Source organism: Mytilus californianus, unplaced genomic scaffold, assembly GCF_021869535.1.
Source record: "Mytilus californianus isolate M0D057914Y unplaced genomic scaffold, xbMytCali1.0.p SCAF_8, whole genome shotgun sequence".
Lineage (NCBI taxonomy): Eukaryota > Metazoa > Mollusca > Bivalvia > Mytilida > Mytilidae > Mytilus > Mytilus californianus.
Genome location: NW_026262734.1, coordinates 3,714,854 through 3,729,319, shown reverse-complemented (window position 1 = coordinate 3,729,319; position 14,466 = coordinate 3,714,854). Strand labels below are relative to the sequence as shown.

The following is a 14,466-nucleotide window of genomic DNA, read 5'->3' as shown; positions in this document are numbered from 1 at the left end:
TACGGTAACTCCTCTGCCAATAATACCTGACCGCTATGATATAGCCAAGTGTGATGAAAGTGGCATTAAACACCAAAAATTAATCGATCAATCGAGAGACTTAATTACAAGCCTGGTATCATTGATAAGGTGTAAGTCAAGCGGAAAATATCTCATACCTATTGGATTGAAGTATATAGAGATATCGAACTACTATAAAACAAATCATGTTCAAACTTTCTGGTCTAAAATCTTTTTTCTTTATACGTTTGCAGACGGTGGGATATAAATGAACGTCCATATCCATGATATAATAACTAACATGACCAAATAAACTAGAAAAAAAACTTACAAGAGGTACGAGTCTATGTTATCTTTGTAAACTAACATATATCCATTACTAACTTCTAATCATAATCACAAAAAGAAAGTAATTAAAGTTATGATACTCCATGATCATGATGAAGTGCTGAAATATTCAATATATATGTAATATGGTATAAAATTTTCATGTATAAAGAATAAAAAAATATAAGTACAAATTCTTAAATAAGAACCATGTGTAATGCAGATTTGTTCAATAAAATGTTCATATTTGTTGCATATATCTCACTCTACTATACATGCTATGAATTATTCATTTAGGTGTTTTAAAACCTTTTGGTTCAGAATATACCGTCTTGGCTTTTACTTGTAACATTTTCTGACTGTTAATAACTATTCCTGAGAGCATATTACCATATAAACAACCAGTGTCAAGTCCGGTTGCATATGGATGTTGTTGCAATTTTCGTGAAGCATCATGACCAAAATATACATGTTCAGGTCCTGTCCAAAAAGAGGCCCAAGCCTCGCCCTGAAATGGAAGTTCTGAAGCTATAAAGTTGCCGTCATTATCTTGATATAAGTTTCTTATATGAATAAAATTATCAAGATTTTGTTGTTGAATGGGAATCCCGGGCACTAATCCAGCATGTACTATTAATATATTCCTAGATGGAATAGATATGGTATACGGCAATTCTAGGAGATAATTGATATCGTCCGTGTTTAGCTCCGTGATCCATTTGAATACCTCTGGTATAACATAATTTTGATCATTTTGCCAGTTTAAATAATGTCGTACTATCGCTTCTTCGTGATTTCCTCGAACAGATAAAGCTTCCATCTGTCTAACTTTCCTGATGGTCATTAGATTCCGCGGTCCTTTGTTCGCCAAATCACCCACAAATATAGGTAACATTTTCTTATTGTTTATTTCCAGCCTAGCTAATTCGAGGAGCTGTTCTAGTTCCTCCAGACAACCATGGACATCACCAACAATGAAAATTTCTCGACCTTGTATAGAGACATTTTCTAAAGAAAGATGAAGAGTTTTTGGAAGCGGAAGTTTAAATTTAGTGAACCTTCTCACAGTAGGTATAGGCTTTCTGGTTCTCAGTAGCGATGTGATAATAATGAACAATGATGTCATTGAAGCAATGTACATTTAGACTGATGCACTGTAGTACTCAGATTTTACTTCGTTCCGCCTCTCTTTGGTAAAGGAAAGGTGCAGCTATATTACTTTGACAGCGCCTACAAACGAAATAAATTCATCATAGTAAAATTTCAATGCGTGTTTGTATATAAAAAAGTAAGACCAGGGCGCCAAAAGTGAAAACAAGAAAACATATTACAGTGGCCAAACAATGTAACAAAAAGATATTACCAGTCCGCAAATACAACATAGAAAACCATAAATTTCTGAGCAATACGAACTTTTTTTTGCAAAACTGGGGAATAGTTGACAGATCCTGCTCTACTATTGACACTCATGTTAAAAACCTGATACATCTAATTCATATTCAGTGATAAGGCATCATCCTTCAGCGGATTGATCATGCATCTTGTCCAGCTCTAGGACATTACCAAACCCATACATTTAAACTAAAAGATACGCCATCCCCTTTTTGATATCTGTATTCTAAAAATGGAAAAACTTATGAAAGTGTTTTATATTTATATATAAGCTATTTAAAGGGCAAGTGAAAGTCATTAAGAATAAATCTAAGTATGAAGGAACTTGTCCGCTTGGTTACCCCTGATAGCTTCATGTGGTAGCGAGTACATTTTGACCCGCCATGACATGTCCAGGCTTATGGCGGTAAACGTCATAATGAGAAAACGTCGATGTTAAGTCACGTTACGTAATCGGTGCACCTGTTATTGAATATCCAATTGTTTCATGCGGTAAAATAAAGTTTCATTTTTCCATGACTTGAGGAAATTTGAATTTTATATTAAGATATACAAAAGAATCGCGTTCTAATCTCATACAATTTATCTTTTAGATTTCATTGCGTAAATCACTTTCTCCTGAATCTTTAATATGCTTTCGATTATACAAAATTGTTTAAATTATATCACCATTGTGAGATATTATTTAGAAAACTAAAGTACCGAAAAATTATAACTGATGTGTAAATTTAATCAGATTGTAGCATGAACACCAAGTATTAATTTGGAGTAAATCTCATTGGTTTCACGTTGTAAGGGAAAATATGAACATATGTATGGACATATACCGGTAAATGTAAATCAAACAAGATATACCTGCCCATTGGGACCCAATAGTGTCTCATCCCATGTTCCTTCCTAATTTTTTTTTTTTTTTTTTTTTTTATCTATAGATATAAGAAGATGTGGTCTGAATGCCAATGAGACAACTCTCCGTCCAAGTCAAAATTTATAAAAGTAAACCATTATAGGTCAAGGTACGGTCTTCAACGCGGAGCCTTGGCTCACACCGAACAGTAAGCTATAAAGGGTCCCAAAAATTACTTGTGTAGAACCATTCAAACGGGAAAACCAACGGTCTAATCTATATAAAAAACGAGAAACGAGAAACACTTATGAACCACATCAACAAACGACAACTACTGAACACCAGATTCCTGACTTAGGACAGGTGCAAACAAATGCAGCGGGTTTAAACGTTTTAATGGTACCAAACCTTCACCCTTTTTCTGAAATAATAGTGTAACATCACAATATAGAAAGACACACTATAAAATATCAACTGAAATATGACTGTTTTAAAACTACATTAAAAAGATGAAAGTGTTGTTGTCCTTACATTCCTTTCACATACTTAACTGGTCCGCCGTTCCATCTATAGCTTCGTACCGTCAGTGTAGCGATAAGTGAACACAACAGGGGTCCAGTTTATTTCACATACATGCCCTAATGTTATTGATCATGCTGTTTGACTGTTTCATCTTTAATACTCTGCATTATTTTATTTTTTTTATTTTAATCACTTTGTCAGGATATATCATTGTACAAATTGAATTCACAATAAGATAATAGATGAACGTTAGAAAGCACATTAAATAATACACAGCTCCTTGATGGTTTATCATATATCTTGGTATTCATTTTCTTACCATTGATGTAGTTTTCCTTACGAAAGAAAGAAACATGTTTAATTCATTGATATTATTAGATTACATAATCCGGTAATTATTGCTATGGCAACCGAATTAAAATTCGTTACATTTTGCTTAATTAAAAAAGACTTGACCCTCCCTTTTTTTTTGAAAAAAAAAAGTTTCAAAGATAACTATAATGATGAACATGCATGTGAAAAAATGAAGAAAAACATAATATTTTTTTATAAAATCGAAGCTAACAAAAATGACCATAATTCTGTTATTTTGCAGAATCTAGCAAAATAATTTGTCAGGGTGTTTTGAATCTATGTATTGTGAAACTTCATCAAAATGCAAAAAAACATATTTTGACCCTGGTACCTCCATAAACCTGAAAATCTCATGGCTGGTCACAATTATTATTTCAAATTATATGCCGTTATTTTGTTTCTTGTTCCAGTAAGGGGTCATTCTGTTGTAATCCTATCACAATTTGAGCCTTTACCAAGACAGGCTATCTGGACTATACACCGTACCCTCATTCTTTAAATCGAATATTGTCTACCTATTACTTAAAGTATCATGGGCCTGAAAAATGGACGTATATACGAACATTTCACGTAACTCACTGAACCATAAAATTAGGTCAAGGTCCGAGTATAAACCTGTCTGACGGACATGCTTACATTGCAAAGATGCTTTAATTAATATAGTTGTGCTAGAATTATTCGATCATAATAAATGAATTAATATAGTTGTGCTAGAATTATTCGATCACAATAAATGAAAACACCGTGGCCGCGCAATAAAAAAAAACTAGCATATATACTGTTCTTTAGCGGTCACTGAACCATGCAAATGAGGGAAGAAATCGAACAACGGGCATATGTCAGACGGAAACTTCAAATCATTAGGCATCTATGTACCAGATATGTGTCACCAAGTACCTCTATCTTTAAACAAAGAGCAACGCCGACTCGCTGACGCTGCCCGCGGGATAAGCATCTCAATATAAAAATAAGAAGATGTGGAATGAAAGCCAATTCCAATATGACGTTCTGCAAACGCTTTGAGTACACATCCGTGGTAAAATGTGAATATATTGATATGTCAGCTGATCGTCAACCGTCATGGATTGTTTGGGATGTTCAAATCTTACTCGTGTTGCTCAGTCTTTAGTTTTCTATGTTGTGTTTTGTGTACTATTGTTTGTCTGTTGGTCTTTTTCTTTTTTTAGCCATGGCGTTGTCAGTTTATTTTTGACTTATGTATGTTATGGTAAAGATAATTAATCACCCAATTCATAAATTAGATTTTAGTTTGGGTCAACTAAATTTATACGATATATTTGGTTTACAGTTTGATTTAGAAGAAACACCGACATAGCTAGATACTACTATTAATAATCTAATTACTACCACATTTTATATTAATTAGTATTGTAATTTTCATTGTTATTAATAAATGTTATATGAGTATTATAAACCAAATCTTGAATTCTATCCTAATTCTATCCTATTTTGGGGAAATTTCAGAAATTCAAATGTGACGTAACTTTTTTTTTTTTGCGTTGATCTCTTTGGCTAACTCGGCTGTGAATTTTTATGTGCTGGTTTATGTTGTTTTATGTATCCGTTTTTATTCTGTAGTTAGTCACCACTTCGGTGTTATCATCTATATCTATTATATAGTCATTTTTATAAATTTACTGTTTGCAAAAGTATGAATTATTCTAAATACTAAGGATTTTCTTATCCCAGACATATAACCTTAGCCGTATTTGGCATAACTTTTTGCAATTAACTTTTGGTCCTCAATGTTCTTCAACTTTGCACTTGTTTTGGCTTTCGTACGTTTTTGATCTGAGCGTCACTGGTTCGTCTTGTGTGGACGAAACACGTGTCTTGCGTATTAAATTTTAAACCTGGTACATTTTGTTAGCTATTATTCGTATGTTTCTCTGTCCTACATGTATATAGTCTCCCATTTATTTGTATTGTAGTCCTGTCATGTAATGTTGTCATTTAATGTTATATTTAACATTGCCATAAAAGCGGGAGGATTGGCTAGCCACAAAACCAGGTTCAACCCACCATTTTTTTCTTAAAATGTCCTGTACCAAGTCAGGAAAATGGCCATTGTTATATTATAGTTCGTTTCTGTGTGTGTTACATTTTAATGTTGTGTTTCTGTTGTGTCGTAGTTCTCCTCTAATATTTGATGTGTTTCCCTCAGTTTTAGTTTGTAACCCGGATTTGTTTTTTTCTCAATCGATTTATGAATTTCGAACAGCGGTATACTACTGTTGCCTTTATTTATGAGTTTGAATGTCCCTTTGGTAATTTTCGCTTCTCTTTTACTCTAACGTCGTTTGCTTTTTTATGAATGAGTTACCCGAGGTCTGACGGTGTATATATAATGTCATTGAATGATAACATAAGAATATAAGCATTCTACGGGAAAATGCACGAATGTGAAAAAGTCGTCAAAACATGAAAACAGAAACAAACGGTGATAACAATTTGTTGAAATCCAACTTTCCCGATAAAAGTAAAATAATTAATCAATTAACTTCATCCAAACCTGTCTTAGTATGTCATTGTAAAATCGTTAAAGCATGTAATGCATGTCACCATTCTGTGTTCGATTACGGGAACAGTAAACATTTCCCTTCACATAGAGAGCTTCGATCCAAAAGAATCGCCGTCTTTGTCCTATTAGAATAGAAATAATTCATTGGGGTTTGAATTTATACTGATTTTACCACGGGCTGGCCCTGTATGGTGATATTTGACCCCTCGCTATTGCTCGTGGATAAATATTTATCATAAAGGGCCAACCCGTGGTAAAATCACGATAAATTCAGGTGGCAGGTACCAGCTCTTAGCCTCTGTGTCATTGTCCCACGTAGAAAATTAGTATTAAAAAACTTTGGCTATCTTTGTCACTTCACTGGGCAGTGATAAATAAAAAGATTTAAAATTCTAAGTTTCCATTACACAATGCTACCTTCCCTGTTAACATTGATAAGCAACATTCATGGTTTTACCTTTGTTTGACATGAAAAACCTAGAGTCCCATATACATACTATTTGAAGGCTAGCTATACATTTTTATCATATTTTCCATTGGTCAATATTGGTGGTTCTTTAAGGACACTGCAAAGTGTCAAATTTTGATGGTAAGGATAGGTTCAGCTGTTGTTTATTCGAGGTGCAAGTGATTAAAATTGATTTTTAATGATTTTCTTGTCAGTAATTAGCAGGTTTGATGCAATGAGATCTGGAATAGGGTGCAATAAAATGCTCCGCAGGGCGCAGCTTGATACGACCGCAGAGGTCGAACCATGAACAGTTGGGGCAAGTATGGACACAACATTCAAGCTTGATACAGCTTTGCATTTGGATTGTGATTAAATATTTGACACAACATAGGTTTCTGACACAGAATGAATGTGGTCTAAGAACTTAAAAATTTTAAATTGGACATTCACCTATTATGGTCCAATATCCAAAATCTAAATACATGGTTAGATTCAGCATATCAAAGAACCCCAAGAATTCAATTTTTGATGAAATCAAACAAAGTTTAATTTTGGACCCTTTTGACCTCAATGTGGACAAAGTTGATAACGGGGCCCAAAAATCAAAAATCTAAATACATGGTTAGATTCAGCATATCAAAGAACCCCATATATTCAATTTTTGTTGAAATCAAACAAAGTTTAATTTTGGACCCCGATTTGGACCAACTTGAAAACTGGGCCCAAAATCAAAAATCTAAATACATGTTTAGATTCAGCATATCAAAGAACCCTAAGAATTCAATTTCTGTTAAAATCAAACTAAGTTTAATTTTGGACCCTTTGGACCTTAATGTAGACCAATTTGAAAACGGAACCAAAAATTAAGAATCTAAATACATGGTTAGATTCGGCATATCAAAGAACCCCAATAATTCAATTTTTGATGAAATCAAACAAAGTTTAATTTTGGACCCTTTGGACCTCAATGTGGACCAATTTAAAAACGGGGCCCAAAATCCAAAAACTAAATACACGGTTAGATTCAGCATATTAAAGAACCCCAAGAATTCAAGAATAAAACCCCATTGAAATTGGTCAAGAAATAAGCAATTTATACAAAGTATCTTCTTTTGCACAATACTGTGCAATTAAATATTTCTTGCTATTGCGCAATACTGTACAATTGATAATTTCTTGCTATTGCGCAATATTGTGCTATTGGATATTTCTTGCTATTGCGCAATACTGTGCAATTGAAGATTTCTTGCTATTGCGCAATACTGTGCAATTGAAGATTTCTTGCTATTGTGCAATATCGTGCAATTGAAAATTTCTTGCTATTGCACAATACTTATTATATAATAATTTACACATCCTGTTTGGTGTGTATCTCCTACCATATCATTATTATTTGCTTTTAAATATAAATCAGAAATAACCAACTTAAAATGGAAAATTTTAAAAGAAAAAAAAAAGAAAAAAAAGGAAAAAAAAAAAAATCCCCCCCCCCCAAATTTTTTGAACCCCCTTATGATTCATCACCCCCAAACTCAATCCCAGCCTTCCCTTTGTGGTATGGTACCTTGCAGTACAATTTCAGAGAGATCCATACACTTGAACACAAGTTATTGTCTGGAAACTAGAAAAATGTGTTTTTTGGCCCCTTTTTGGCCCCAAATTCCTAAACAATTAGGGCAATTAACCCCAAACTCAAACCCAGCTTTCCCTTTGTGATATGGAACCTTGTAGTACAATATCAGAAAGATCCATACACTAACACACAAGTTATTGTCCTGAAACTAGAAAAATGCTTGTTTTTTGCCCCTTTTTGGCCCCTAATTCCTAAAATATTGGGGCAATTACCCCCATCATCAATCCCAGCCTTCCCTTTGTGGTATGGTACCTTGCAGTACAATTTCAGAGAGATCCATACACTTGAACACAAGTTATTGTCTGGAAACTAGAAAAATGCTTATTTTTGGCCCCTTTTTGGCCCCCAATTCCTAAACGTTTCAGCAATTACCCCCAAACTCAATTCCAGCTTTTCCTTTGTGATATGGAACCTTGTAGTACAATTTCAGAAAGATCCATGCACTTACACACAAGTTATTGTCATGAAATTAGAAAAATGCTTGTTTTTTTGCCCCTTTTTTGGCCCCTAATTCCTAATATTTTGAGGCAATTACCCCCAAAATCAATCCTAGCATTCCTTTTGTGATATGGAACCTTGTGGTACAATGTCAGAGAGATCCATACACTAACACACAAGTTATGTCTGGAAGTTACAAAAATGCTTATTTTTGGCCCCTAATTCCTTTACTGTTGGTACCATAACCCCCAAAATCAATCCCAACCTTCCTTTTGTGGTTTTGAACCTTGTGGTAAAATTTCATAGAGATCCATTCACTTAAACTAAAGTTAGAGTGCGAAAACCAATGTGTCTTCGGACGACGCCGGACGACGCCAGACGACGACGACGACGACGACGACGACGCCAACGTCATACCAATATACGACCACAAAAATTTTTTTGCGGTCGTATAAAAAGTGAAAATTTTACACGATTTTGTCTGTTATCAGGAAAAAGTAGCTAATGCGGGATAAAGAAACAATATAAAAGACATTGCCCAGAAGTACTTCATTATCAGTTTCAATCAATTCTTAACACACAAAAAAATTATCTAGGCATGTTTAAGTCTTACAGATTTATTTCCAAATTTTTTGGAAAATTTGGCATTCACTTGCATGTAAATTAGTGAAACTAGAGGTTCTCAAGAGCCTGTGTCGCTCACCTGATTCTACTTTGATTTTGGAAATCATGAAAAAATAGATTAAAATCATAACAGATACCCTAATAATGATTGAGGCAAAATTTGGTTTAATATTGGCCCCGTAATTTAATAAAAAAATCCTGGTGGCCATCTTGAACAGTAAATCAGCAACAAAGTAGCAACACTTCATGCACTTCATAAGGAACATTTATGCCATTTTTGGTTTCATTCCATTCAGTGCTCCTCTAGAAGAAGCATTTGTATGTATTTCCCATAGGGTCTTATGTTAAACTAAGTCCCCTGCTGGCGGCCATCTTGGATGATGGTTCGGCTACAAAGTAACAACACTTGGTCAGCACCTCATTAGGAACATTCATGCCATGCTTGGTTTCATTCTATTCAGTGGTTCTCTAGAAGAAAACATTTGAATGTATCTCCCATAGGCTCCTATGTTAAACTTACTACCCCTGCTGGCAGCCATCTTGGATGACAAATCAGCTACAAAGTAAAAACACTTGGTCAGCACCTCAAAAGAAACATTCATACCATGTTTGGTTTCAATCCATTAAGCTTTTTTTCTAGAAGAAGACATTTGTATATATTTCCCATAGGGTCCTTTGTTAAACTAATTCCCCGTTGGTAGCCATTTTGGTTGATGGATTTGCTACAAAGTAACAACAATTGTTCAGCACCTCATAAGGAACATTCATGCCATGTTTTATTTCATTCCATTTAGTGGTTCCCTTAAAGAAGACATTTGTATGTATTTCCCATAGGGTCCTATGTTAAACTAATTCCCTCTCTGGCGGCCATCCTGGATGATGGACCGGCTTCAAAGTAAGAACATTTGGTCAGCACCTCATAAGAAACATTCATGCCATGTTTGGTGTCATTCCATTCAGTTGTTCCCTAATAGAAGACATTTGTATGTATTGTCCATACGATGGTCCTATGTAAAACTAAGTCCCTCTCTGGCAGCCATCTCGGATGATAGATCGGCTTTCAAAGTATTAACACTTGGTCAGCACCTCATAAGGAACATGCATGCCATGTCTGGTTTCATTCCATTCAGTTGTTCTCTTAAAGAAGACATTTGTATTTATTGTCCATAGGGCCCTTTGTTTAACTAAGTTCCCCGCTGGTAGCCATCTTGGATGATTGATTGGCTACAAAGAAACAACACTTGGCCAGCACCTCATTAGGAACATTCATGCCAGGTTTGGTTTCATTCCATTCAGTGGTTCACTAAACGAAAACATTTGTATATATTTCCAATAGGGTCCTATGTTAAACTAAACCCCGCTGGCGGCCATCTTGGATGATTGATCGCCTACAAAGTTACAGCACTTGGTCAGCACCTCATAAGGAACATTAATGCCATGTTTTATTTCATTCCATTTAGCGGTTCTCTAATAGAAGACATTTGTATGTATTGTCCATAGGGTCCTATGTTAAACGAAGTTCCCCGCTGGCGGCCATCTTGGATGATGGATCGCCTACAAAGTTACAACACTTGTTCAGCACCTCATAAGGAACATTCATGCCATGTTTTATTTCATTCCATTTAGTGGTTCCCTTAAAGAAGACATTTGTATGTATTTCCCATAGGGTCCTATGTTAAACTAAGTCCCATTCTGGCGGCCATCCTGGATGATGGATCGGCTTCAAAGTAACAACATTTGGTCAGCACCTCATAAGAAACATTCCTGCCATGTTTGGTTTCATTCCATTCAGTGGTTCTCTTATAGAAGACATTTGTATGTAGTTCCCATAGGGTCCTATGTTAAACTAAGTCCCATTCTGGCGGCCATCCTGGATGATGGATCGGCTTCAAAGTAACAACATTTGGTCAGCACCTCATTAGGAACATTCATGCCAGGTTTGGTTTCATTCCATTCAGTGGTTCTCTTAAAGAAGGCATTTGTATGTATTGTCCATATGGTCCTATGTTAAACTAAGTCCTTCTCTGGCAGCCATCTTGGATGATGGATCGGCTTTCAAAGTATTGACACTTGGTCAGCACCTCATAAGGAACATGTATGCCATGTTTTATTTCATTCCATTTAGCGGTTCTCTAAAAGAAGACATTTGTATGTATTTCCCATAGGGTCCTATGTTAAACTAAGTCCCCCTCTGGCGGCCATCTTGAATGATGGATCGGCTTAAAAGTAACAACACTTGGTCATCACCTCACAAGGAACATGCATGCCATGTTTGGTTTTATTCCATTCAGTGGTTCTCTAGAAGAAGTTCAAAATGTAAAAAGTTAACGACGACGACGGACGACGGACGCCAAGTGATGAGAAAAGCTCACTTGGGCCCGGCCCGAAGGCCCAAGTGAGCCTAAAAAAACTGGTCTCTTCCACTCAAGCCCCCATGAATTATTTCTTAATGAGACAACTCTCCACCCGTGACCAAATAACATAGAAGTCAACAACTATATTAAACAACAACCATACAGCTTTTAACAATGAGCAAAACCCAAGACATGTTTTTGTACAACACTTTTGTGCAAGCTATATATCTGATCCTTAAACAATTATCAAATGAGTCCCCAGATTAACTTCTTTATATGGTAAGAAAAAACGCCAAACAAGCGGAAGAATTGTTTCTAAGTTATTCTCTACAATACCTTAACTTCTGTTATGCTGACACACTATCTTGTTTCTGTTTCGGAAAATTTCAGTAGATCAGCAATATTTTTAACACATATACGGAAGTTAACATTTGTAAGTATAGAACTAAGAAACAAAGAAACATTTCTGGATACATGCAATAAATAAAACCTGTCGTATTTCGTCTGCCGGTAGTTTACAACGTTTATTTGTACGTTTCAGTTGGAATACACGCTACTCGTAAAATACATTTTGTCAGTGGAGATCGCTGATCGCTATTAAAATACATGTGTTATAAGTACAAGTACATTTATTTAAGGTTCATCCTAACAAATGAACAAAAATGGCTGTATTTACACCTAAATAACTACTCTGAGTACAGACTAAACTGTGTATATAGAAAAGTTTTAAAGCCTGGCATCCACTAGATATATAAAAGTTAAATGTATTTTGTGTTTCAGAAAGATCAAATCTTTTTTGGATTTTGATGGGCATTTTTTTTTTTTCCTGCAGAAGGTGTAAAAATAAACAAACACCTGAATTGCATTTGATACTGTCCACTCAGTTAAACCCTTTAACTCACCTAAAGTTGTGTAGATATCTATTGTCTGTCTATTGTCCATGTCAATACAATACATTACAGTTGTTGCCTGAGAGGGAGCATCTCAAAAGTGTATCCCAACTTAGTTTATTTTTACACCTTCTGCAGGAACGGGAAAAAAATGCCGAACAAAATCCAAAAAAGATTTGATCTTTCTGAAACACATAATGCATTTAACTTTTATATATCTAGTGGATGCCAGGCCTTTAAACTTTACCAACTGGACAGGTAAGTCTGTACTCAGAGTAGTTTTTGAGGTGTAAATACAGCCATGTTTGTCCATTTGTTATGGTGAACCTTACGACATGTAAATGATACACTCATAGCAGAGCCAAGTGAATAATATTTATATTATTAATAATGTTTAGCGTCACAAACGGAACTTATTATGACGGGTTACCGTCTTGTCCGGTTTTATCAATTTTGTCATGTTTGACACTTTATTTAAAGTCATATATAATACTTTAATTTTAACAAATTGTTGATAGAATAGAGAATGGAAACGGGGAGTGTGTCAAAGAGAAAACAAAAATGAACTGCTATTGAATTATTGTCTTCCCGTACTCCAATTCCCTGACAGCTTTTCCGTATGCAGTTACCTAAGTCCTTAATCATTCTTTCTCTCGTTAGAGATTCGACAATAACATAGCGCAATCATATATTCATTTTGCTTTGCTTTTGTAAAATTTTTATACGGGAATCAAAAATGCAAAGTCGGTAAACTGAAAATAATTATTGACTATTATTCCCAAATGTGGCTTCATCGAGAGAAAACAGTATTGATTGTCATTTCAATTTGTATTTTTTTCTTTTAGATATCAGTAATGGCGGCCTTATTATACTGCATATACTCAACACTATTTAACAAACTTACAGAAACGGCATCTTATAAACGGTCAAGTAAAAACAATATTAAAAAGCTTACTAAAACTCCTCATCTTGTACTAACAGCTGAAGATATTAAAGATCGTGAAATATTTATTATTGGTGATGTTCATGGATGTCTCGACGAGCTTAATGAACTTTTACGCCTAGCAAAAACTGATTTGAATGGTAAAACTCTTCTGCCAATATTTGTGGGTGATTTAGCAAACAAAGGACCACATAACGTTTCAACAATCAGACGAATTCGTGGGGAGAACGCTTATGCTGTCCGGGGTAATCATGACGCAGCTGTGATCAAACAATGTTTGAGTCGACAGGAACATGCGGATTATATTGTTCCTGATAAATATAAATGGATTACAGACCTTGTCGCAGATGACATACGGTTCTTACAGGAACTACCATATACTATACATATCCCTTCTAAGAATTCAGTTATCGTTCACGGAGGTTTAGTTCCAGGGACGCCGATAGAAGAACAGGATTTTACTAATATCATTACTATGAGAAGCTTATTTAAGGATGGTGACATATTAAAAGCATCAGCAAATCGGCTTATAGGTAAACCATGGGCATCGCTGTGGCAAGGCCCTGAATATGTATATTTTGGACATGACGCTGCCCGAAAACTGCAGCAATATTCCTACGCCACTGGACTTGACACGGGATGTTTGTACGGAAACTCTTTGACAGGCATATTTCTTGATAGTCAGAAAATGATACATGTAAAGGCTAAAAGGGTTTACGTTAATCCTGAATAGACAGCAGGGAAACATTGTCTATAAAATGTCTATTACTGATAGAATTGTGGTTATTATCATTGATTCTATGGTTTATTCTTACAGGTTATCAATTTAACCCCGTAGTAAAATATTAGTGGGTAGTTTACGATAATTTCTTTATACTGAGGTGAGTTGTTACATTTATTACACCCCTTATCACGGAGTGGGTAGTTTACGATAGTTTCTTTATACGGAGGTAAGCTGTGACATTTATTACACCCCTTATCATGGAGTAGGTAGTTTACGATAGTTTCTTTATACGGAGGTAAGCTGTGACATTTATTTTACCCCTTATCATGGAGTGGGTATAGTTGAGTACACCCCTTATCACTGAGTGGGTAGCTTCCGATAATTTCTTGATTGAGGTAGTATACTGCAATTCCATTGTCATTGCG

At 35.2% G+C, this 14,466-nt stretch overlaps 2 protein-coding genes across 2 annotated transcripts; one reads left to right on the top strand and one right to left on the bottom strand.

The window, feature by feature from the left end:
- Nucleotides 1–351: 351 nt before the first annotated feature.
- Nucleotides 352–11,918, bottom strand: LOC127712281 (bis(5'-nucleosyl)-tetraphosphatase PrpE [asymmetrical]-like). Its single transcript, XM_052218666.1, has 2 exons — nucleotides 11,821–11,918; nucleotides 352–1,557 (listed from the first exon to the last, which is right to left on the bottom strand). Exon 2 carries the CDS (start codon nucleotides 1,466–1,468, stop codon nucleotides 617–619), a length of 852 nt encoding a protein of 283 aa, XP_052074626.1. The 5' UTR covers nucleotides 1,469–1,557; nucleotides 11,821–11,918; the 3' UTR covers nucleotides 352–616.
- LOC127712278 (bis(5'-nucleosyl)-tetraphosphatase PrpE [asymmetrical]-like) lies at nucleotides 11,817–14,172 on the top strand. Its single transcript, XM_052218663.1, has 2 exons — nucleotides 11,817–11,917; nucleotides 13,220–14,172. Exons 1-2 carry the CDS (start codon nucleotides 11,834–11,836, stop codon nucleotides 14,048–14,050), a joined length of 915 nt encoding a protein of 304 aa, XP_052074623.1. The 5' UTR covers nucleotides 11,817–11,833; the 3' UTR covers nucleotides 14,051–14,172.
- Nucleotides 14,173–14,466: the final 294 nt, after the last annotated feature.

Coding starts and splice junctions, on each gene's coding strand:
- LOC127712278 (XM_052218663.1), top strand. CDS start 11,834: ATGCTGACACACTATCTTGTTTCTGTTTCGGAAAATTTCAGTAGATCA. Junction 11,918..13,219: donor ATATACGGAAGTTAACATTT/GTAAGTATAGAA, acceptor TTTTTCTTTTAG/ATATCAGTAATGGCGGCCTT.
- LOC127712281 (XM_052218666.1), bottom strand. CDS start 1,468: ATGTACATTGCTTCAATGACATCATTGTTCATTATTATCACATCGCTA.